The sequence below is a fragment of the Gnatocerus cornutus genome, chromosome 10 (genome assembly GCF_029298725.1).
Source record: "Gnatocerus cornutus isolate USDA-ARS CGAHR chromosome 10, icGnaCorn1.1, whole genome shotgun sequence".
Classification (NCBI taxonomy): Eukaryota; Metazoa; Arthropoda; class Insecta; order Coleoptera; family Tenebrionidae; genus Gnatocerus; species Gnatocerus cornutus.
Window position 1 is genome coordinate 2,829,639 of NC_142242.1, and position 22,232 is coordinate 2,851,870.

Below are 22,232 nucleotides of genomic sequence, written 5' to 3' on the forward strand. Positions count from 1 at the left end.
TCATAGTCGTATGAACAGTAAGAGACCGATTTCGACGGATTTTCGAACGACAGCAACGATGTCCCAGCATCTCTTGCTCTTTCGTTCGAAAATTCCAAAAGGAATCGCTTATAAAACTCTGTAAAATTCATTCCTCGAAAGTCCTATTAATCTCCAATGTAGCATGAGTTATTCCATATCCTCGCGCAAAACGCGCTTAGTACTAAGTAAATGCAGTTTGAATTAATAGGACATCCGCAGAGGTGCCGTACCAATACGCACCACCAGTTAGAATAATAAATACAGAAATTTTAACAATTGCACCAAACTAGCAGTCTCGAGACTTTGATGCTCGTCGTTTTGAGAACACTCTTCCCAGGTGGCTCCCAAAACCGATCTCAGACTCAAGACAGCTAATTCGGTCTCGAATTCCTAAGAAATGCAACACTGTCTCGCAAACAGGTGCATTTACCAGGAATTGCACTCTGATTATATTCTAAACGGGCACGAATGAACTAATCATAGTAAATAAAAGTGAACTAATTAAAAATTACATCGAGTTAATAATAAAATTATGGTGCTTTCTTCACTTGCTAATCTTCAAGCTACATGGACCGTATAACGGAGGAGGGGCAAATGGGTTAAAATTAAAAATCACACAAAATTTTCGTATGCCTCATACAATATCTATTGTAAATTTGTATGTGTGACATTTTTTCAAAAAAAAAAACACTTTTTAACAAGCAATATAGCACATGCTGTAACTATTTTTGAAATATGTGCTTCAATACAATTAGCTTTCGAAATTTTTCATTTCACACAATAACAGCATTTTAAGACTTGATCGCACGAGTTGTACAAATTATATACACAGTTGTATATTATTAACGTTAGTTGAGATTTCAAATTTTTTTTATCATGGCTGGACCATATGATTGTTGATGTTGGGTATTGAGATAAAGTGCAGACAAAATGTCACCCATACCGTTGCAAATACTTTATTCGAAGTAAATTCCACAACTAACTATAGAGAACAGTTCAAACACTGTGTTCTACGTTATGATAGGCTGTTATGTTTTGTTGTTTGATTAGATTATTGTTAAAATTTTATATGAATATTACGGATTTGGTTAGTGTTTGTTGACGTGGTTAAAGCTGATTGTTTCCCGACACCGTTAAATCTACTGTTATTCCCAAGCAGTGATTTTAACGGAGTCCGCTATTTTGCGCGCTAAAATCAGGCCTTAAATTCTAGCCATGACAAATAAAATTTTCTTGAATTATTTCGACATCGTAACAACCAGAGCTCATTCAAACACTCACCATTGACGAAAGTGATAAATATATACAGTGTGCTTGATTCGTAACGTTTTTATATTGTGGAACTGATCGAACGGATTCGTGTGCTAATGAAACACACTGTATATCAGTACAATTTTTAGTCGCAGATCCAATACTTACTTTCCAAGAATGATAAGTTACGGTGTGCTGCATTTTACTATAAAATAATACGCACACATTGTTACGGTGATTGTGAAACAGACACAACTGATTTTGACAATACACTGTGTGGTTCCATTACTTCCCAAATGTAGGAACACATCTGCAGAACGTGCAACACTCCCTCAGGATTCCTGAGGGAGTGTTGCACAGTTTGGAGATTGACCCGTTGAGAAGCATTCCAGTAATATATAGATTTATTAATTTTTTGTTCGTATTTTTTGTAGCACGCTAAGTATAGTGTATTGTGGATCAGTTTCTTTTCCACTTTCATGTTCCTCTTTTTTTCGTGAGTGATTCAAGGAGCAATTTTCTTCATTCACAAAACACAGAATGAAATTTTTGCACAAACTGTACTATCTGGTGTAAAAAAATGCACAATTTGAAGTTTGCTTGTTTACCTACTAGTCTTAGGTATAGAGTTCAATTTTTCAAAGCACCGAGTGAAAAACTATAAGTTTCAATTGTTCACTTTTTTACGCTAGATACGATGCTTCTTAATATTTTGCAGTTTGTTTCCATTATACCGTGTAGATACGGCTAACATACACTTTGTAAATGTGTTTGATACGTCGTATCTACATTTTGACAAGCCATTCATGTAATATAATGAATAATCATAGTATTACAACATATATACATATAATTTTTCTAAGCAATCGTTGTTTTTAGGGTAGTTATTGATAAGGTTTAGTTTGTAAGCTTTGCGAAAAATTAAAGCGATCTCGATTTATATTGGATATTATTATTGTCCATATAGATAATTATCATTCTGTTATTACTTTTGTTGTTTATTATTAAATTACCAATTCAAATAAAAATCACATAACGCCTACAATGTCGTTTTTTTCCGACCCAGTTTTTTGATGTTTCTTTATCTAAATATCAATACCAGAGGAGACGTGGTGCCAACAAAAAAGAAAGAAAAAGTTGTTTGAAATTGTTAAATTTTCTATTTTTAAACCCATCATATATTTAACAATAAAACATTACAAAATATATTAATCATGATAAAAACAAAGTATTATTAACAATAATTAAAATTTAAATTATTTGAACACTGCATTCCAATGAACATTTTTATTTTAAACTACAACCAATATTAAGCAATGCTATAGCTTTTTCTAATCGTCATAAACCAATTATAAAATTACAAAAAAGCTAGTTCCTGCAAAAAACTACATTGCATTTAGTGGTCATATACAATTGCTTAAATTAGTATATACATTTCATTTAAAACATCATATAGCATTTTTTTATACCATTAAGGTTGAAAGTAAAGAAAATAGCGTTTACAGTTAATCGATGTATGTTTTTACCATATCCAAATTGAGTAGTAGGATATTCATTAAATGCACAAATTAAAATTGGAATGTGAAGAAATGCTTGATGAAATTATTCTAACTTGCTCACTATCTGTGAGTTTTTATTTCCCTCATAATTTATTCGTTAAAAATGTTGATCGACGGCGGCAGCTCGAAGTAAGTCAAAATTTTATGCGAAAAATAAAAGCTCACTCCTATGATTTAGGAAGAAAACTGTATGCTAAATGTCTTACTGTATAACATCACAGTATTATTTAACTAAAAAATTACATAGAATGTATTAAGAAATATACACCTGGTAAACCATTTGTAGCAGTTTGTACATTTAGTAAAAATATAAAACTAAATATCTATTTTATGCTACACAGGCGTATATATGCAGTGCAAAAACAACAAATCCCTAAAAATATACACTGAAACTCTACTTAGTTCGTTTATACAATTTACACTTTGTAAGGAAATAAATAAAATAGATATGAAATATAGTACATATCACATGTTGTGAGTTTAGAGAAAAAATAAACTACGTTCACGTATATCATGTTCAAAATTCAAGGCCAATTTTACAAAATCACAATGTAACATAATCCAAAGGACGGATATAATATCATGTCAAAATGGCCGATCAATAGGCTATCATGTAGGCCACCTGTTAGTATAATAATCTCAAAAAATACTTTCAGTGTTGTGATAAATGAAGTTTTTGACGACCAACTTTCTGATAATTAATGTTGAACATGATATACAACATATACAAAAATAAACAAAAAGAACTCAAAGTCACATAGAATAATACATTTATGTCTTAAGCAAGCATGTGTTTAGAAGGTAGTGTATTTCTGTTCTTAGTTTAAATACTACTAACATTTCTAACATTTAATATTGCTTGGAACAATAACAACATAACAAAATAAATCGTTCTTTGCAGTTTTGAACAATTCTGTAATGTCATGATGAAAACCTACGAATCCGCTATAATCACAAAACAAAAACGTAAATTGCGAGATTTATGTGTCACATAGCAATAACATTTGCTTTCTATTAATATTATTATTCATATATTATTATTGATATTCAACACTTACTTTGTCTGATTTATATTTCTTAAGTTATACACTAAGTAATTAGGGAACTCTTTTAGAATCATAATACCGTAACTGTTAAGAAAAAACGCAATTTTGTGCATTAAAAAAAATAAAAGATACAAAAACTAAATCTAAAGTAAAAGTAAGTAGATATGAAATAAGAGAGCTTTCTTGTTAAAAAAAAACATATAAAAATAAGTAAAATAAAAAAAATGTAAAAAAGACCAATTATCAGATCTGAAAAGCAAAATAACAGATATGCTATTAGTTGGATAATTTTACACACTGTTACGTTTGCATGATACATACATCACATCATTATGTTTTGGAAGTCTTCTCTTAAGTGAGCTATGGCCTTTAGACCATGATAGCGTAAAAACCATGGCCTTAAAACAAGTTCATTTAACGTCTTTAACTAATCAACTTCCATAAATATAACTAATTTTAAGAACATGTTTTCAATCCCAATTAAAATGCGTAGGTAGCAGAAATTAACAAATGGTTACAGTATTTGATTACTTATCTTGGGCACCATTTAGGCTCCCACAGGGTTCACCAGTGGACATACTACGTTGCGGAATCGGGCTACGTCCCCCGCTACCGCCACTACTTAGCGCCATTCGTTTCATTTGTCGGATCACTGTAGTAGCATGATATGCTTGCTAAAATAACATATCAGTAACAAGTAAATAGAAAACAGAACGTACCTTCCAGCGAGACTTTGCGAAATTCTTTTTGAGTTGCTCGGATACGGTGCCATGGATGTTCTTATTACTGGCTGCATTACCGGATATCCTTGAAAAATATCATTAGGCTTGATTCTGACGAACTTTCAACCTACCATGGATGGCCTAAAGCCTGACGACAAGTAAAACGCTTTTCCACATTAACGCACATCAATTTTCTAATAAAGTCTTTCGCAGAATCACTGATTTCGTCCCAATATGGCGAATCGAACTCAAATTCACCTAAAAAAACACCGTCGTATCTCGTAAAAATTCATATTTATGACAGAATACCCTTAAGGATTTGCGCAAATAAATTTGCATCGTTTTCGTCGTAAAAAGGAGGATAACCACAAAGTAAAATGTAGGATATGACGCCTATGCTCCAAACGTCAACCGCTTTACCGTACGGTTTCTGTGCGAGGACTTCCGGGGCTAAAAAGACAATGTCAGTCGGCGCTAAGGGATTAAACACACACCTACCAACATAACCCGGAGTTCCACAAGCTGTTGCCATTATGCCGGAATCCTCCATTTTGGACAAACCAAAATCGCTAATCATTATTTTGCTATCTTCATCCGGGTTATAGTACAAGAGGTTCTCAGGCTGGAAAAATCACCAATATAACAAAAAATCAAGTAAAATTCGGATAAAAACCAAACACTATTGCTCACTACAATATTATTGGTTGCTTTGAAAAATAGTGTCTAGTGTTATATTCTTGTAAAGGTTTTACCTTTAGATCGCGGTGGACGACGCCTTGCTCATGCATGTAATCTACAGCTTCTAGCACTTGCCTGATGAGATCCGCAGCATCTTTTTCCGTATATGAACCCTTCTCAACGATGCGATCGAATAATTCTCCACCGGTTACTCTACAACCGAGTTTGTTTACATTCGTGTTAAACAATCGATATATGCTTACAGTTCCATAATCAAATAAACTTTCGATTTGTCTTCAAACGTTTCTAATAACTGTACAATATTAGGATGAGTTAACCTGAAATAAAACAACGTCATCAATAATAATTGGATAAAAAATCTCAAACTAAGTCTGTCAAAGGCTGCGGTTTCTAACACATGTGCATCAGTACGTTTATTGTTGGGATTTAGTAGACGCCTTGATCAATTAAACAGAGAATGTGCTTTGATCTCGTGTCTAGTCAATCCGGAATATTTCGGATCCGGTCCAAAGTGGCTCCTAGTCTCTGTTCATTTTGCTAGGAAAATTTCCGGGTGTCCCTAAATGGGGCTTATTAGTAAACGAGTCGGTGGGCCAAAGTTCCATTATTCCCACTTAGTAACCCTCTCTGCCACAGGTGTACCCTAGCAAAAATCGCTCCAGTATTATGTGAATTTACACCTGCTAGAAAATTGCATTTCACACGCACGGATGAGATACTACACGATAATAAATCACTAGATCAATCGATAAAAACAAGGAATTTTCTCGATACAATAACAAACGTTTTTCAATGACAATTTTAGATTTTATTGCTACAGCCGCAGTCGTAAACCTCTTTAAACAAGTCGGTTCAGTAAACAAGTAGAAATGTATTATTTAAGTTACAGTATTCAACAGAGAGCCAATAAAACATAACGAGGCTTTTCAAAATTTATTCACCAATTTCCCTGTACTCATTAATAGAAACTCTTTCGTGGACACGAAGATGGAATTCTGGACCAATATTTACTGACACGCTTGAATCAATAACATCTTTGCACTTAAAACAGTCCAAGAAAATACATTCAAACATGAAATGAGGCAATTTTTCAGTTCGATCAAACATTCATCTTCTTACATACGTGATACAATGCAAACAGAACCGGTTTGGGGCAAAAACAGCTACTCCCCGGGCACAATCCACATCTTAATTAAGAATTTGGTGAATCTAAATTATCATCGCTTATTCTTTCAAGCTGAGGAAGTGTACGGAGGACGAGTTGTTTGTCTCCACTGGACAATGGCAGCGACTCATATGTTTTAATTATCAGCGGTTTCCATACCAGCGGCGACCTTCCGGTTATCAACTTGACAGATTCGTAAAACAGCAATTTGCTATTATTTAAAACAAGAGAAAACCATTTCCAAGTTGGCAAGGTTATAAAATCAATCTGAAGTACACGTAAAAACTCTTTTTTAGTAACATGTGAAGACTACTTTTTCGCATTTTATATATGCAGTAATGTCGTTAGTTGCTTTAATGAGATAGAAGCAAGAAGAATCCCTTGCGGCTCTTTGTGGAAAAAACTCGTCATATTATAGCAGATAAATTAAGAATAGGAGCGCATTGTTATGCAAAATTGCTATTTAATAATACTTTTTTATGTTCGCTCTGAGATTAAAAAAATGCGGCACAATCATGGGTTGATGACCATATTATTGACCACACGTCCCACAAATCCTTGCGCACAAAAATTCAATCTGAAAACTGTTAGCGCTTATCTAAAGATTCACTATTATTTTAAGTATGGAAAGCGACGACGTTTGTGCTATTAATAATAACGATTAGTGACACTAATAAATATTTATAGTTAGTTTAATCAGTTCATGTTTATTTCTAATTCAAAAATATTTTCAAGTCGCAGCGAAAAACACTAACGCAACACAAATGTGATTTTAATAAAGAGAAATCTTGAAAAAATTCCGAAGTTTTAATTCCTCAACCGCAAGCGATATTAAATTTTATAAATTCACCAACTTACTGAATTGTTTTAATAAATTATTGTTTACTAAAAGAAGGCAATATTTTTATTTAAAGCCCTTTCGGCAAATATACAGTTGTCTGCTCAAATAAATAATTAGATTTTCAGACGACGAGATGAGTGATGGATGGGAAATCCTATCTCACGCTTTATATATTGTTACGAGAAGATTCTGGAAGCTTCGAGCGCCAGCGCTGGAACGTTCCGCTCTGCTCTAGAGCGAGCGATTCGTGGAATAATTCTTATTCATACGCGGAACTCCCGAATATTCTCGCAGCGCTCCAGCATTAGGCTAGTGGTAGGGGAATATCTGTATATAGGGGAGTAGTGATAGGATTGGGGATAGTCAAGAGATAGTCTAGTATTTGGAAATCCTGAAAAGTGTTGTAATTGTGAAGTACGAGAGTGTTCATAGTGCACAATAAAATTGTTATTGTTACAAGCGAGACTTTTGATTTTTCGGCCAACGTGACAACTGGTGTCAGAAAGTGGGATCCCGTCCAGCATTGTGATCGAGAAAATTCTGGAATTTTCGATCGGAAAATTCGTGACATTACCGGACTGTGACATTGTTACTTGATTGTGGACAATTTTTATGCCTGTTCAAACCAGACAGCAAGCCGCAGAAATGGAGGCGCTGCAAGAATTGATGGCTTCGATGATGGCGAAAATGGACACACAACAAAAATTGATTACGAATTTAGAAGAAAAAAGACAAAGAGAAAAGCTGGAAGAAGAAGAACGAAGACAAAATGAAAAACATGAAACAGAAGAGAGAAGACAAAGAGAGAAACTAGAAGAGGAAGAAAGAAGACAAAGAGAAAAACTAGAAGAGGAAGAAAGAAGACAAAGAGAGAATGCAGAAATCTTGAACCAACTTAAAGATATGGAACAAAACATGAACGTAACTATTATGGTTAAAGTCGACGAAATTCAAAAAGAGGTAACAGAGCGGTTAGGAGGCGTTGAGGGAGAACTACAAGGCGTCAAAGAGGAAGTGAAAGATTTGGAGCGATTTAAACAGCAAGTGGAAGACGAGTTACTGCGCTTAAGACGTCAAGTTCCAAATAGGACCGGCCTGACCACAACGAAAGAAATGAAACCTCCGACTTACGATGGGTCGACTTCATTCGACAGCTATAAACTGCAATTTGAAGTTGCAGCTAGACACAACGGATGGTCGGAAGAAGAAAAATCGTCATTCTTGATAGTCTCATTGAGAGGTGCAGCTCTCGACTTGTTAAAGACCATTCCAGATCGAGACAGGGAGCGCTACGACCAATTGGTGGCAACGTTGGAAGATAGATTTGGGGACCAACACCTTCAGCGAGTATATGCCTGGGAGCTCAAGACTCGTCGGCAGAGGGTTGGAGAATCGCTGCAGGAATTTGCGGCAAGTGTTAAACGACTTATTTTGCTGGCCTATCCTTCGGCGCCGGAAAATTTTGTCGAACGAATGACCATGGATACGTTCCTGCAAGGTATTCGGGATCCGGAGTTACAGAGGATCGTGCGTGTTGGCAGATACAACACCGCAAAAGAAGCTTTGGTGTGCGCGTTGGAGATGGAGGCCGTTTTGAAGTATTCTGTAAATGTTCCCGACTGCCAACAAATCCGAGCCGTTGATAAAGAAGAGACAACGTCTACGGCCACAACCACAAATACGGACCTGAATGACATCCTCAAGGAGCTCAGGAAGTTACTGAAGTCTCAGGAACAACGAACTAGCCAGACCTGCTTTCGTTGGGGCAAATCAGGTCATTTTGAACGTGGCTGCAGAGTTGTTCTCGGGAACGGCCAGAACGCCTCTCAGACATCAAAGAAAACCGTGAAGTCCGTCAACAAGTCGAAACCGACGAGAAGGCAACGCAATAATGATGACGCACTCTCTCGTAGACTTTCCAATGACTGCAAGCAATACTCGAAGTTCGAAGGACCAATACGAGTAAACAGGATAGTCATGGGCTGTGATGATGATTGGACTGCTGGGAACCTTCGAAGGGATCAACAAGCAGACCAACGGATTGGGCCACTGCTGGAGTGGAAGGAAGCGGGTAACGGAAGGCCGTGTTGGAAAGATATCTCGAAAAGAAGTCCAGAGTTGAAAGCGTTGTGGGCGCAATGGGACTCCCTCCTAGTAGAAAATGGAGTGCTGAAAAGGGCATGGGAAAGCGCAGATGGGAAGAAGATAACCTCGCAGTTACTAGTACCCAGGAGTAGAGTTTCCCGAGTCCTCAGAGAGGCCCATGACGGGACATCAGGCGCTCATTTCGGAGTGAACAAAACGTTGAGCAAGATTCGAGAACGGTATTACTGGATTGGCTGTCGTGAAGATGTTGAACGATGGTGCAGGAGATGTACGGGTTGTGGGGCAAGTAAAAGACCTCGAACGCGAACGGAAGGTGGTATGCCGTTCTACAACATGAGAGTTCCGATTGAGAGAATTGCCACGAATGTGCCCGGGCCTTTTCCAAAGACGAATGGTGAGACCCTCTTGGGAACACATCATCATATGCGACAGAGGATGAAGTTAGCTGACAACAGAATACGGCCCAGGTATAATGTGACGGCTAATCGTGAAGGATTCAACGAGGGAGAGTTGGTGTGGTTATTTAACTTCCAACGGAAGAAGGGCCTATCTCCGAAGTTGACACCTACATGGGAGGGACCGTATAAGGTGATCAAGCGGATCAACGACGTGGTGTATCGGATCCAACGCAGCGCCCGTTCAAAGATGGAAGTGGTTCATCTAAATAGACTTTGTAAATATCACGGAGAATCATCTGTTTGGTCTGATCGGGACGATCAGAACTAAGAGGGGGGCAGTGTTACGAGAAGATTCTGGAAGCTTCGAGCGCCAGCGCTGGAACGTTCCGCTCTGCTCTAGAGCGAGCGATTCGTGGAATAATTCTTATTCATACGCGGAACTCCCGAATATTCTCGCAGCGCTCCAGCATTAGGCTAGTGGTAGGGGAATATCTGTATATAGGGGAGTAGTGATAGGATTGGGGATAGTCAAGAGATAGTCTAGTATTTGGAAATCCTGAAAAGTGTTGTAATTGTGAAGTACGAGAGTGTTCATAGTGCACAATAAAATTGTTATTGTTACAAGCGAGACTTTTGATTTTTCGGCCAACGTGACAATATTCATTCATATTTTAGCAGCTCCTAATTCCGCATGCCTTTTATGTGCGATCGGTACAGTAAATACCAAAAAAAAAACTTCAAAAATCAATCGTTTCCACTGGTTTTAATGGGAAAAAGTGCACTTACGGTAGGAAACGCCGCTTGCAATTTTCCTCCGTCAGAGGAAATAGTGCATGGTTTATGGTTGTTTTTATCGGAAATAAATTATCATCCTTGGCTTTCCGACGTGTAATTAAATTGGTCTATGTAATGCATTGCGTGCTGGAAACTCCAATTTCATTTCTATTAATTGAAAGGAAATTCAATACCAAGGTAATAGTTACAAAAGTTGCAAGATTTTGTCATTAAAAATAATAGTCTCTTGACACTTCGTCCAGCCAAGCTATTGTGCCGGAGTTATCAAGGGAATAAAGCATCAAAAAAAAAATCCGGACACTCAAGCCAACATTAACTAAGTTAGACAAAAACAACAAAACACATTGAAACGTGGAACTGCGTCGAAATTAACGCGCAATCCACGCGAAACTAACGTGAAAATTTGAACTAGTTGGGATGAAAATTTCAATCCCATCGATCCATAATCCCCCTTTTCCATTCGTTTGTTTATAAATTAAGTCCGAAAGTCTATTACAATGGCGGCGAATCAACGAAAAATAACGAGATTAACGAAGGATAAAACGCCAACTCTTTGAATTCCTTTCAGAGACTCTAATTTTGTCAATTTTTGAATATGTTGTAGATCTACGTGACGAACATTTTTTCACAATGCGCCATCCGTAGGCCGATCAATGAAACGAAAGTAGCACAAAATCTCACACGAAAAACTGCGGTGTAAATTTTATCACCGGATTTATGGAGGAAGTTTCGACAAAATTTTAGTGCGAAACTATAAAGAAGGAACGGCACTTCCATCCGAGAAATTCCACACGTTGTGGCAGTGCAATTTTGCAACATTAATGAGAATCTCATGGTCTTTTCAAGATTGGCAGTTCTCCGGAGCTTTGTATTTAAAATAAAATATACAGCTGGCTAACCTCATACTATTCGACGTTCCCAAGTTTCTAGCAAGGTGCGATTTATTGATATTAAACAGATTCTTGTTTCTCCGTCGTTTTATTACGCTTCCTACCAATTCCAGGCGCTAGTTTTACAATCGATATGATCGATTTCAATGAAGGTAAAGACGCAACAATTCGTTTGATTCTTTGGGTCAAAAAGACTGACATTTATAGAAAATGTCGTGACAAATTTCAACTCCGCGTTGACTTTTAAAGAACAAAATATATTATTGAAACCATGTAGAAATTCTAAAGTGCTCATTTCCATAATCTACGATAATTCGTAATCTTCTTTAACTTTACAAACAAAATTCCTTTGTACCAAAATAAAAGTGATGCTAAAGTTTTATGCACTTTATTAAAAAGTAGCGAGTCTTGACGTGGTAACCAATGAAAATAAAAAGCGGATAGGCTTTTAAATTTTATATCATCTGCTCAAGAAATAAACATCCTTGATGCACGAGAAAACGAGAAACATTAATTCACGTTTTAAGGAACGTGGCGAAGACAACAAAAAATTCACACAAAACCACAAATAGCAGAGCAAATGGGAGTACAAAATAAAGAATGTAAAATTTCATCAATCATCCTTATATTGGACTCAAGATATGTACAACTTTTATAATGTAATAAAAAATGCATGCGGGAAACCTTTCATTTCTTTTTAGTTTTCTCCTTAAAACACGGTAATGTAAGCAAAAATACAAGTTTTGGATTATTTAAAAAGTTCTGCTTTTACTCACTCCGTTTTATTAATAATAAATTTCACCAACATCAAATGGACGTCGTATTTCCATAATAATTTTTGTTTGTTTTGAAATCGTGTGTTGAAAACACATCAAAATTAACATGTTATTTTGAATCTTTGAATAAAATATTACCACACTCCGCTTTTTGTGTTACTACTGTAATTAATTTAAGTTTCGTTCAAGTTCGCGTTTTTTATTGTGTCTTTTTACGACTGACTGCTCTCTATCTGTTAATGCATTGCTTCCTTTTAATTCCATTTTCTGTAATCTCAAAAGCTGATCCCAAAGTCTAATTAACAATTTTATTTTAATGAAGCCGGAGAATTTACACGTTTATTTTTGAGCGGAGGAATCCGACCTGTAATTTTATACATTTTGGCCGAGGAGCGTGCTAATCCACTTTAATTCCAAAAAAAAAGGAAGGTAGGTAATTTTCCGGAATTTCTAATTTCTTATCTCTTTGTGTTATTTTCATATCACCACAAGAAAACAAATTAGTTTTGTATTATGGGTGTACACACTGGCAATGTTTGTTTTCCAATATTTGAAACAAACATGCTTAAAATTTTGTTTATCGAAACGGCACGTTTGAGGAAAAATATAGTCGCTGACCATTACAATAATTGAAGCCAATTAATAAGAAAAACTGATAAAAACAAGGCATAAAAGTTTGAATAACTTTAATTTAACCACTGCGCATTATTACGGAGACTTTAGCTACAAAACTTGAAAAAACAATTAGTCATGACCGACCAGTTGTTCAAATTTATCAAATGTGAGTACGACAGCAAGAAAAATACTTTTATCTATAACGTGTCAATTGGGGAAAATAGATTAATAAATCTATGATTTAGCTTGGTGGACATTTTACTTAAAATCCTCATAGTCCATTTTGTTTGACATGTAGTGTCAGAGATTGAGCGTCTTGTTGACTTAGCACTTTGAGGTCGATTAAAATTGTGGTTCTGCTTGCGTCTGTTGATAACACAGCTCCGGTCACGTAACTATGTATTTAACGTCATAAAAAGAATAAAAAATCGAACTGTCATTTTCGAAATATCAGCGTGCTCATTAAAATCCCGATACTTTTATTGAACCTCGAAAGCGCGAATATGGTTCCAAGGAGTGCCAATTTTCGATTCAATATAAGCCATTAATCTTTAAACCGAAACTAGTTTTCTATGTGATTTTTCTGGCGGTATACAATTATATAATTCACATCATTTGTATTTAGCAATGTTTGTCACGAACTACGTGAAGTGCGAAAAACCTCAGGCATCGGTAACGGTGAAATAATGAGATGCGGGCTAAAGACGTTTCCACACACCTTCAAAGAGATTTGAGGCGTCTTAAGTTAAGAAAATATTGATTAATTCAAAGATACCTATGTGAACAAAGCGCCCGTGTTACTGACTAAATACTTGATTAATTTTAGGGTTGGAACTGAGGTGAACACGAGTTTTTCACCTCGGAAAATACGTGCGAATATCGGATTCTAGCCGGAAAATCCGCTCTATTGTGTTCGGTTATTACGATAAATTAGTTCTGTATGAACGAAGATGGGATTTAATTCCGCCAATTACCAGCACTAGCGTCGTATAAAGAGAGTAATAATTAATAGATATTAATCCATTTTCGATCAACAGGTGAAAACTTAATTATTCTCTCGCGCATGCGTTTAAACGAATAACTAGCACCTTGGATGCTTCACTTTGGTACTTTACACGACGTAACTTCGCTATTTTATAGCTATTTGCTTCATTAAACTCGTCGTGTTTATATTTAAATTGCTGGCGAGTTAATTTGCAATGGCAGCACATGGATTTTACCGCCGATAATTAAAGTATTCCGGTTTTTTCCTTTTTAACATTCCACAAATTGTGAAACTCCCAAGAGTGACCACGTCCAAAGTTTTCAATGAAATTATTTCGAACGAAATCGAAGCGAAATAGACAACTAAAACTGATGCTTTGGAGGCCGATCTCCTTATTGGGCCCTCTACTTTTATAGTAGTGAAATTAAACGGGACCGTCGTGACATTGTAACAACAAAGCTCGGAAAAATTAATATAATCTTAAATCTAAACGAGGGTAGGTTTTAAATGCGTGTTTAAAGGCGTCATAAAAATAAAAAAATCGATTAGGCTGCACAATTCAATGATACGATAAAGTAGTGTTTGTGTTAAATCAGCGATCCTTGATAAGAAAACGACCTTGACTCTTCCTTCCATAAACCTACCTAATTTTTATTGTAAAGTTGAATCGTAATTATCGCAAATGGAATTACAAATATCAATACCAACGTAATTGTACTAAGTAAATTGCGACATTCAAAATACTGCGGTTCTCTAGCGAAACTATCTTCTAAATTAAACCGGATATTGTATTTTCTTTTCTAATTAAGAAAAAACCATTTTCTATAGTACAATTAGAGGAAATTTTTCTAGTGAAAGTGCCACGGTGTTAAATTTAGCCCTCAGCTGCAATTGAAGGTCTTTCAACCGTAAAATGATTTTTTATAGTTCGCAAGGTAATGTAAAACAAAACAAACAATCGATTTACTATAAAATTTCTCCTCAAGCCGATTTAAATATTAATTCTGTTAAGGACAGGTAACGCCACTACCTCTTGATAATTTCAGTGGGTAATTGGCTAAAGGGCAGGAAATTTCAATTTAATAAACCGCCACCTTGAACCGAATATCGAGAGCGCTCTTTTTGATATATCCTCGTAAATAATTTCGCTCATTCGGATAGCTAATTCATATTGCTTTTAGCTTTTTCACGACAGATCTCGAATCGAATTAGAGCGCTCTCTTAGCGGTAATTGCGATTGTCAAAACTAGACAAAAACGAGCTGTTTTACGATCAAACTGAATCAACTATCAAACGAGAGACAATGGGCCATAAATGTCACCACCACGTAAACAAATAGCCTTAAATAATTGCAGTCAAAAGTACGAGGGTGATTTGATAAGCAAGAAATTTAACCAATTTTGGTGACAACCTTGATTTTTTACGATAGTTACAGGGTTATTGAAGTTTTACGACTGTTGACTCTGTTCCCAGGTGACCAGACTAAAAAGATTGCATTTGTTAATTAGAACACTTATTCAAATTAGTCAATACTTAAAAGTGAGTCACAGAAGAACACAATTTCTGACAACGCATTTGAATATCTTTGTTTTCAACAGACTAATGTAAATTTTATCCGCTCGCATGTTTTTACATGAAAAACATGTATGAACATCGTGATAATTTAAATGTGCGTAAAGGAAATGCAGGTGCTCTGGGGAATACGTGACCCTTACTTTTTGTTCGTTAATGTGTCATATTTATGACTCGTATTAAAAAATTCCAAATAATCAATCAGTAAGGAATTTTAACAGGGCGGGAAAGGAAATCCGTCCACGAATACCGTTCGAACAAAAAATTATGCAGCTCTAACTGGTTTTGTTGACTCTTTGTTAATTGTTTTAATTGAGAAAATTGTTTAACCAAAAAAATACATTAAACTTTCAATTCAAATGACCTAAACTAACCGGCGTTCATCGAAATAAATTATAGAAAGCTCCAGATTTTTTACATTGGCGTTCGCAGACACTTTGGTTTGTCTGTGAACTTCCAGTGCCGGAAAAACAAAGACACCAAGAGTGGGGCTGCTTTAAACAGATGTTTTAGTTTTTGTTAAACAAAAAAGCAAGAAAAAACAGTCCCAGAATTTTGGCTTTATTTGTTTTCATAATAGCAGTTGTAAACACAAATATGTACTATAATAAACACAAATGTAAAATATTTACGTTTGCAGTAAAGATACATCTACGTGTAAGCTGTAAAGTAAATGTCAACTTGGCATTGAAACTAGGGCTGTGTATTTAAATATTCCGTGCAGAAATGTTCATTTCCAGAGGTGTTTAGTTGAAGAAAATGGGCCAATTGGTGCCGGTTCCGCGTTTATTTTACGTTCGGACAAGAAAAAATCAAAACTATAACAAATGACCTCCTATTTTTTTCTTAAGCTTGTAATTGTTTTGCAAACAATCCAAGTTTTTGCGTAACAAAAAAATCTTGTGGAGCGTAGCCAGGATCGTAAATCCAAATTGGTTAGCTTTGCTTTAATGAATAATTCATATTTATTTCAGCGAGCTATAAATTTTACTGTGGAAAAGTTATGTCTAGGCTCTACCTCGTATATTATAGTTGCAATGATTCAAAAATTTTGTTAAGTGAGTGTTAAATGCTTTTAGTGGCTTTAAGCATTTCACGGAAAATTAGACATGTTTATGATTTATGTTGTAAAAATGTGGGTAATTTGTAATAAGGTATTAGACGTGCAAAACGGAAACAAATTGTAATATTAGATTGACAATACCATAATTGGTGAATGATGCATTACCATGATAATAATGAATTACATCCTTTTATACAATAGTGTGGTACTAATTGAAGGGGATATAATTTGCATGTTTAATTAGGCGTTTTTTGGTTAAATCGTAAAATTTTGGGAATAATAAAACTAAATATAATTTTATAGGATGCTTGAAGATTTGATGGGATCGTAATAATTTTAATCGCCCGCTTCTGGAAGTGGATAAAAATTAAGTTAGTTGTTTTGCTTTGAAAATAGTCGGATCAAAATATTTTTTGAAAATGAGTAAAAAAAGATGAATTTATGATTAAAGTGAACTGAAAAAAATTGAGCTTACCTTCGAAGCACCTTAATTTCATTCTCAAGAGAGTCTTCTTTACCTTTTAAAGCTTTTTTGTCGATTATTTTGACAGCGTACATTTGTCCAGGTCTGTCTTTACTTTCAGCTAATCTGACAACGGAAAAAGCGCCCCTTCAAAAAAACAGATAGAGGTTAGAGTAATGTCAACAGATGCAAAACAGAACTTACGTTCCCAGTAACTCTTTTAAGTAATATTTGTCATCAAGTGAGGGCTGTTTATCTGAGTCTTTCCCATCTTTCTTGGTTTTCTTCTCTTTTCCAAACAGAGGCATTTTTCCGAATTTCGCTTATTTTCTTCGAGCTCCTAACATAAATGTTGCACTTCTACGCGCATGAGAGAACACAAAACATTACCACACACTCGTGCGCGTTATACACCTGCTTCTAACGTTTTTGAGTTCATATAATTGCCGTATTACTTATCACAGTTAAACTGCGATAATACTTTCTGATAGCCTAGCTGCCACACAACCGTCAAAATCACAACGTCCTACTGACAACTGCTACCAACAACAAACCGATGATGGCTCCAAAGATCTTCGTCCATAACTAAAGCAGCGCCTCCTTACCCAATCATTTACCACCGAAATACTCACGAGACAACCACCAAACTCAATTATTCTCAATTTTTTTAATTTTCTTTAAGATTCACTTGCACTCTGAAGACAACTGGCAACAACGCAAACGCCAGAGCCGGACTCGCCAAGCGCCCCACCACTCACCAACCGAAATTACCCACGTCTAACCAATCGGAAACTAGACGACTTAAAAATGTCGCTGAAATTCTACTTCGGCCATTAATATTTCACTTTTCTTCACTAGGACGGAGATCGATGACCAATAGCGTCGCCATTCGAATTCGCGCCGCTTACGTCACGAGTGCGCATGCTCAGAATGACGATACGCACATGGTTTTCAAGGTCAGGCACCTGAGTCCGGACCTGCGCGAGAACTGTTTTGCCAAATTTCTCTTTTGGGATTGTAATTAGGTAACCCAAGCACATGGTAATCGAATCTGCATATTAACTACGCGAGTTGCAAAATATTTTCTTCCTAATATGCATACAAATTACCGGTTCCAAGTGTCATCTACCGAATTTCATTAATTTCTCTAATTGGTACACTTTCAAAGGACGAAGCACTTACGGCAATTAGAAATTTAAAAAATTACCGATGTGACGAAACATAATTTCATGTCTAACAACCTTGACAATTTAATAACTTGGGTGTGCCCATTACGGACTCTAAAACAAACAACAATCATAATTTGTATACCAAAATTTTAATTATTAAAACGATATTAAATCATATAATCATATTTGAGTATAATAAAGCACAAATATGAAAGAAAAACAAAGATATCACAACGATTTTATTAAACAGAACCTAACCAACTAAACTAAAATACACAGTGGAACCATAAGTACATACATTCTTTCTGTCATAAATAAAAAACTCCGCCTCGACGCCATTATTTTCCAACTTAATCAACTATGATTAACAGAGCCGAAGCGAGTCATTCTATTTACCTTCCACTTCAATAAATTATGTATAAATAACTTTTTAGAAATAAATAAAAATATAAAATTCTTTAGAGTACTAACCACGCTCCTGAACTCCATAACACAGTATAAAAATTGCTAAAAATCATAATAAACAATGTAGTCACAAGACAAACAAAATGGCGCATTGGAAAACTCAAAAAATTACACCCAAAAAAATTAAGTACATCCATTTTGTGGCGCCATCTTGAAAATTTATTTTTAGTCGAGGAGGGTGGTTGCCCGGCTTGCACCTAATTAATGCCAATTTACCAGTCGCACAGGTATGTTTTTTCTTTTTTTTTTTTGTTTTTTTTTTTCACCACCGATTCATTCTAACAAAAAAAAATAAAGTAGCATTAATAGCCCCAAATGTATTTTTTCGGGTAGAGTGTGTCAAACTAAATATACCTATAAATAGTAATAAAACAATAAATAGCGCGTGTAATTCATTTAATTACTTAACTATGAAGAAGTTGATGGTCCCGGAGATCCATGACGCTTCTTGGACTTATGTTTAAGTTCATCTAAGTAAGTTTTTTGCGATTCTGCTAGAACTTGTGCCATGATTTCCTGATCGAAATCCTCGAAACCTACAAGGATTTTAGTACCATGAGAAGGATGGGATTTACACCCACCTATATTACTCCGGTTGGATGGTCCAGCCTGCTCATCAATTTGAATTTTATAGTCCCCTGAAAAACCACCACTGTACTCTGTCAACGCGATGGTTTCTGCAGGTTGTTCTGCTCTTCGTGGTGAATGTTTAACAAATAAAGATTCTTCCTCGGTCGACACACACGCGTCAGGCACATTTTCTACATTGTCATCGCTGTTAAAGCTATTAGTTGCTGGAACGGTTCCAAAAGAATTCCTAGGACTCGCTAAACATTACTTTGAGCAACTATCAACTACACCAACAGTACCTAAAGGTGAGAATGTTGTCTTAGGAGACGAAGATCCTTTAGGAGATTGGGAGCCTTTTGGTGAACAAGAACCACGTCTTGACGACCGAGGACTCGATATCATAGCTGACGTGACAGTGGAGCTGCTTCCGGAAGCCAAAGGATGTCCCTGATTTTTCAAACGCCTTTCGGAGTCGCGGAAATATTGAATGTACGATTCACGAGCCACTTGTTCCTCGATAGCCTCATTTGTTGCCTCCCAGTCCGTCGCCTTCAGCTTGTCCTCCAACATCGTCTGCGAAAGGGGTGGAAGTTAAATTTCAAGTGTTGAGCGACCAATCAAGGGCGGTCACGTTTTCAGTGTTGGTAATAAATTAATTAGTGATATAACACGTTTGATCATAGAAATACAGAAAAAATGAGTCTTTTCTTACACGCCCTGTTCATTACCTGTTCGTTATAATCACCAGACATTGCTTTAATAACACTCAAATCAAATCCAAGAGGGAGCCAAATGCACAATTTAAGTTGAATTAAAATTATTTTGAAATGCGCGCTCTGTCGGGGCCAATCAAAAGCAAGCTTAAAGATGTGAAGTCGCGACAAGTTGAAGTTAGCGCGCTTGATGGTGAAAAGTGATGTGAAATTGTGCTTTTAAGGGGTGAAAAGTGCATTTATGAGTGGTTTTGTATCAACAATCGCCCTGTGGATTGAGTGAGTTATTAATTTCTATTCAAAACTAACGGATTTATATTATTTCGATGTTATTTACGAGTCATGCAAAATTGCGTTTTAAGACCAAAAGGGGCGGTTTTGGGTCGGTTTATTAGCCCAAAAGTGCCCCAAAATGACTCAGTTACTCGTTACGTGAATTATGGAAAAATTCCAACATGACTTGGGGTAGTTTCGCTTGTTCTCAATTTGCCAATCGAAGAATGACTGTACCTGTTCAATGAGCAACTCATCACTCGCCCGAACGGCGTCATGTAATCTTCTTCTATCAATGTCAATAGTGTGATAATTTGGCAAACCTAAACCTACCCCTACTGAGGGTTTATTAGGGTTACTAATAGAATTGTAGTGACACATCCTGTGATATGACAATCTAATAGGCTCATATGAATTTATTAATCTTGAACCATTGAATATATTGATTGGTGCTGAAACAAAACAATAATAAAAACCACCTCAAACACGTAAAAACTTACTTATTTGGTAGCAATAAACTTCGATTGTCCTATTATATAACTCGCTCATTGCTTGGATTTCTAAGTGGTTCCCATGAACGTTCCATCTACGTTTTCTGGTAACGTACTTATCGAAATCTTCCGTCACGTAGGGTTCAAAATAGTCCCGATTTTGGACCTATTTTGAAAATTACCAAAAAATCTGTATTTGCGAGGAAACTTACAATATAGTTCATACAGTCCTGCCTAACTTGATAGTGGAATTCTTGATCTCCATAAACTTGATCCGCTATGGAGCGAAAAAGGCAAGCCCCGTCTTCATTCATCTGTTTAATTTCAAACCCGAGGTTCGACATGCCACGCGAAAAATAGTCATCGCGCTAGAAAATTCACTCTATAATCACTCATTTAATTAGCTGTCAACTCACTTTCTGCCACTCCTCATCCGGGAGATTTCTTTCTTTGAGAAGACCCTGATCGTCGTACTCATCTTCACTGTTAAATCCAGTGCAGTCTTCTTTGTCAGCAGTCCCTGATTCGTTGTTATTGCAAGTGGGTTCAACAGCAGCTGAATCTACAACCGAATTATTTGTGTTGTTGTCATGTAAGGGCTCGTTGGAAATGTCTCGTTTAGCGACTCTATCACGTTTTTGTTCTCGCCTAACTTCTCTTTTTTGTTCACGTTCCCGTTCTCGGTCCCTAGTGCGATCAGGTTCTTTGTACCGTTTTCTAATGCGTTCCTTACGTTCAGTTGAAGATTTGACGCTAAAATAAAATTATTTTTTTTTTGAAAATTTTGGGGTGAATACGTACTAAGGGAACTGAGATCGTCTATTTGAAGGGCTAGTTTCAGCCAAGGAACCTATATCATCCCGCCTTCGCACGGTCCTGTCGGAACTTCCCTAAAAACAAAAGTGTCAATAATTCACAACAAAGGACACAAACCCAAACATTCATAAGTTGGTATTGTTATTATTGGTCAGCACACTTCTACCTACCTAAAAGACAGGGAAAACTTAAATAACTACGCAATTTGTACAAAATTTCAAAAGCAAGTAAAGATTTTGCTAGCCCAACACGCTGACAATAAAGATAAGACGATTTATGATTATGGAGTTTCTCCTTAAAAAAAGATCAAAAATGACAAGTTAAACAGATCTACTCACATTTTGTTGACTATTGTCACTTTTCTCTTCTGGATTTGTTGAAGGTCTTTTAGCTGGTAAAATTGTCATCGTTTAATTTTTCAAAATACAGAAAATATTGCAAATTTATTGATATATTTTCTATAGTTTGACAAATCTTTCCTCGATTTCTGTCAACACACTAGGAACAGCTGCTGAGAATTCTTACCAACCTAGGTAACACAAAACCCTACACGCCGAGTTGGTGTTTTTTTTACAGCACCACCATGCAGAGTTTTAATGAACTAAGCGCCATACCAAATTTGAATTTTTCATTTCAAATCAATAATTGTTTTCAAGTTTGTTAATTGGCGTACGGAAAACTTAAGCGTGGATGTGAATTCCTCGTGATATCAGTATCTTTTATCTATTTTGAAATTCGATGACTGACTTTTTTTCCGGTCTTCACATT

General features: G+C 36.1%; 2 protein-coding genes across 3 annotated transcripts; both read right to left on the minus strand.

Moving 5' to 3' along the window:
- Positions 1–2,411: 2,411 nt before the first annotated feature.
- CaMKI (Calcium/calmodulin-dependent protein kinase I) lies at positions 2,412–17,833 on the minus strand. Its single transcript, XM_088047054.1, has 9 exons — positions 17,172–17,833; positions 16,980–17,114; positions 5,541–5,615; positions 5,352–5,490; positions 5,098–5,221; positions 4,909–5,049; positions 4,731–4,857; positions 4,597–4,684; positions 2,412–4,551 (listed from the first exon to the last, which is right to left on the minus strand). The coding sequence occupies exons 1-9, from the start codon at positions 17,273–17,275 to the stop codon at positions 4,405–4,407; spliced, it is 1,080 nt and encodes a 359-aa protein (XP_087903180.1). The 5' UTR covers positions 17,276–17,833; the 3' UTR covers positions 2,412–4,404.
- A 436-nt stretch (positions 17,834–18,269) lies between these two features.
- Duba (Deubiquitinating enzyme A) lies at positions 18,270–22,018 on the minus strand. 2 transcript variants are annotated; one of them, XM_088047733.1, is made up of 10 exons: positions 21,803–22,018; positions 21,450–21,538; positions 21,065–21,401; positions 20,861–21,016; positions 20,658–20,814; positions 20,395–20,609; positions 19,471–19,744; positions 19,183–19,428; positions 19,011–19,137; positions 18,270–18,955 (listed from the first exon to the last, which is right to left on the minus strand). In XM_088047733.1, coding segments are annotated over exons 1-10 (1,671 nt in total). In that variant the 5' UTR covers positions 21,872–22,018; the 3' UTR covers positions 18,270–18,954. The 2 variants fall into 2 exon arrangements, with proteins under 2 accessions (XP_087903859.1, XP_087903858.1); XM_088047732.1 differs by having other exon boundaries at positions 18,270–19,137.
- Between the last annotated feature and the right edge of the window lie 214 nt (positions 22,019–22,232).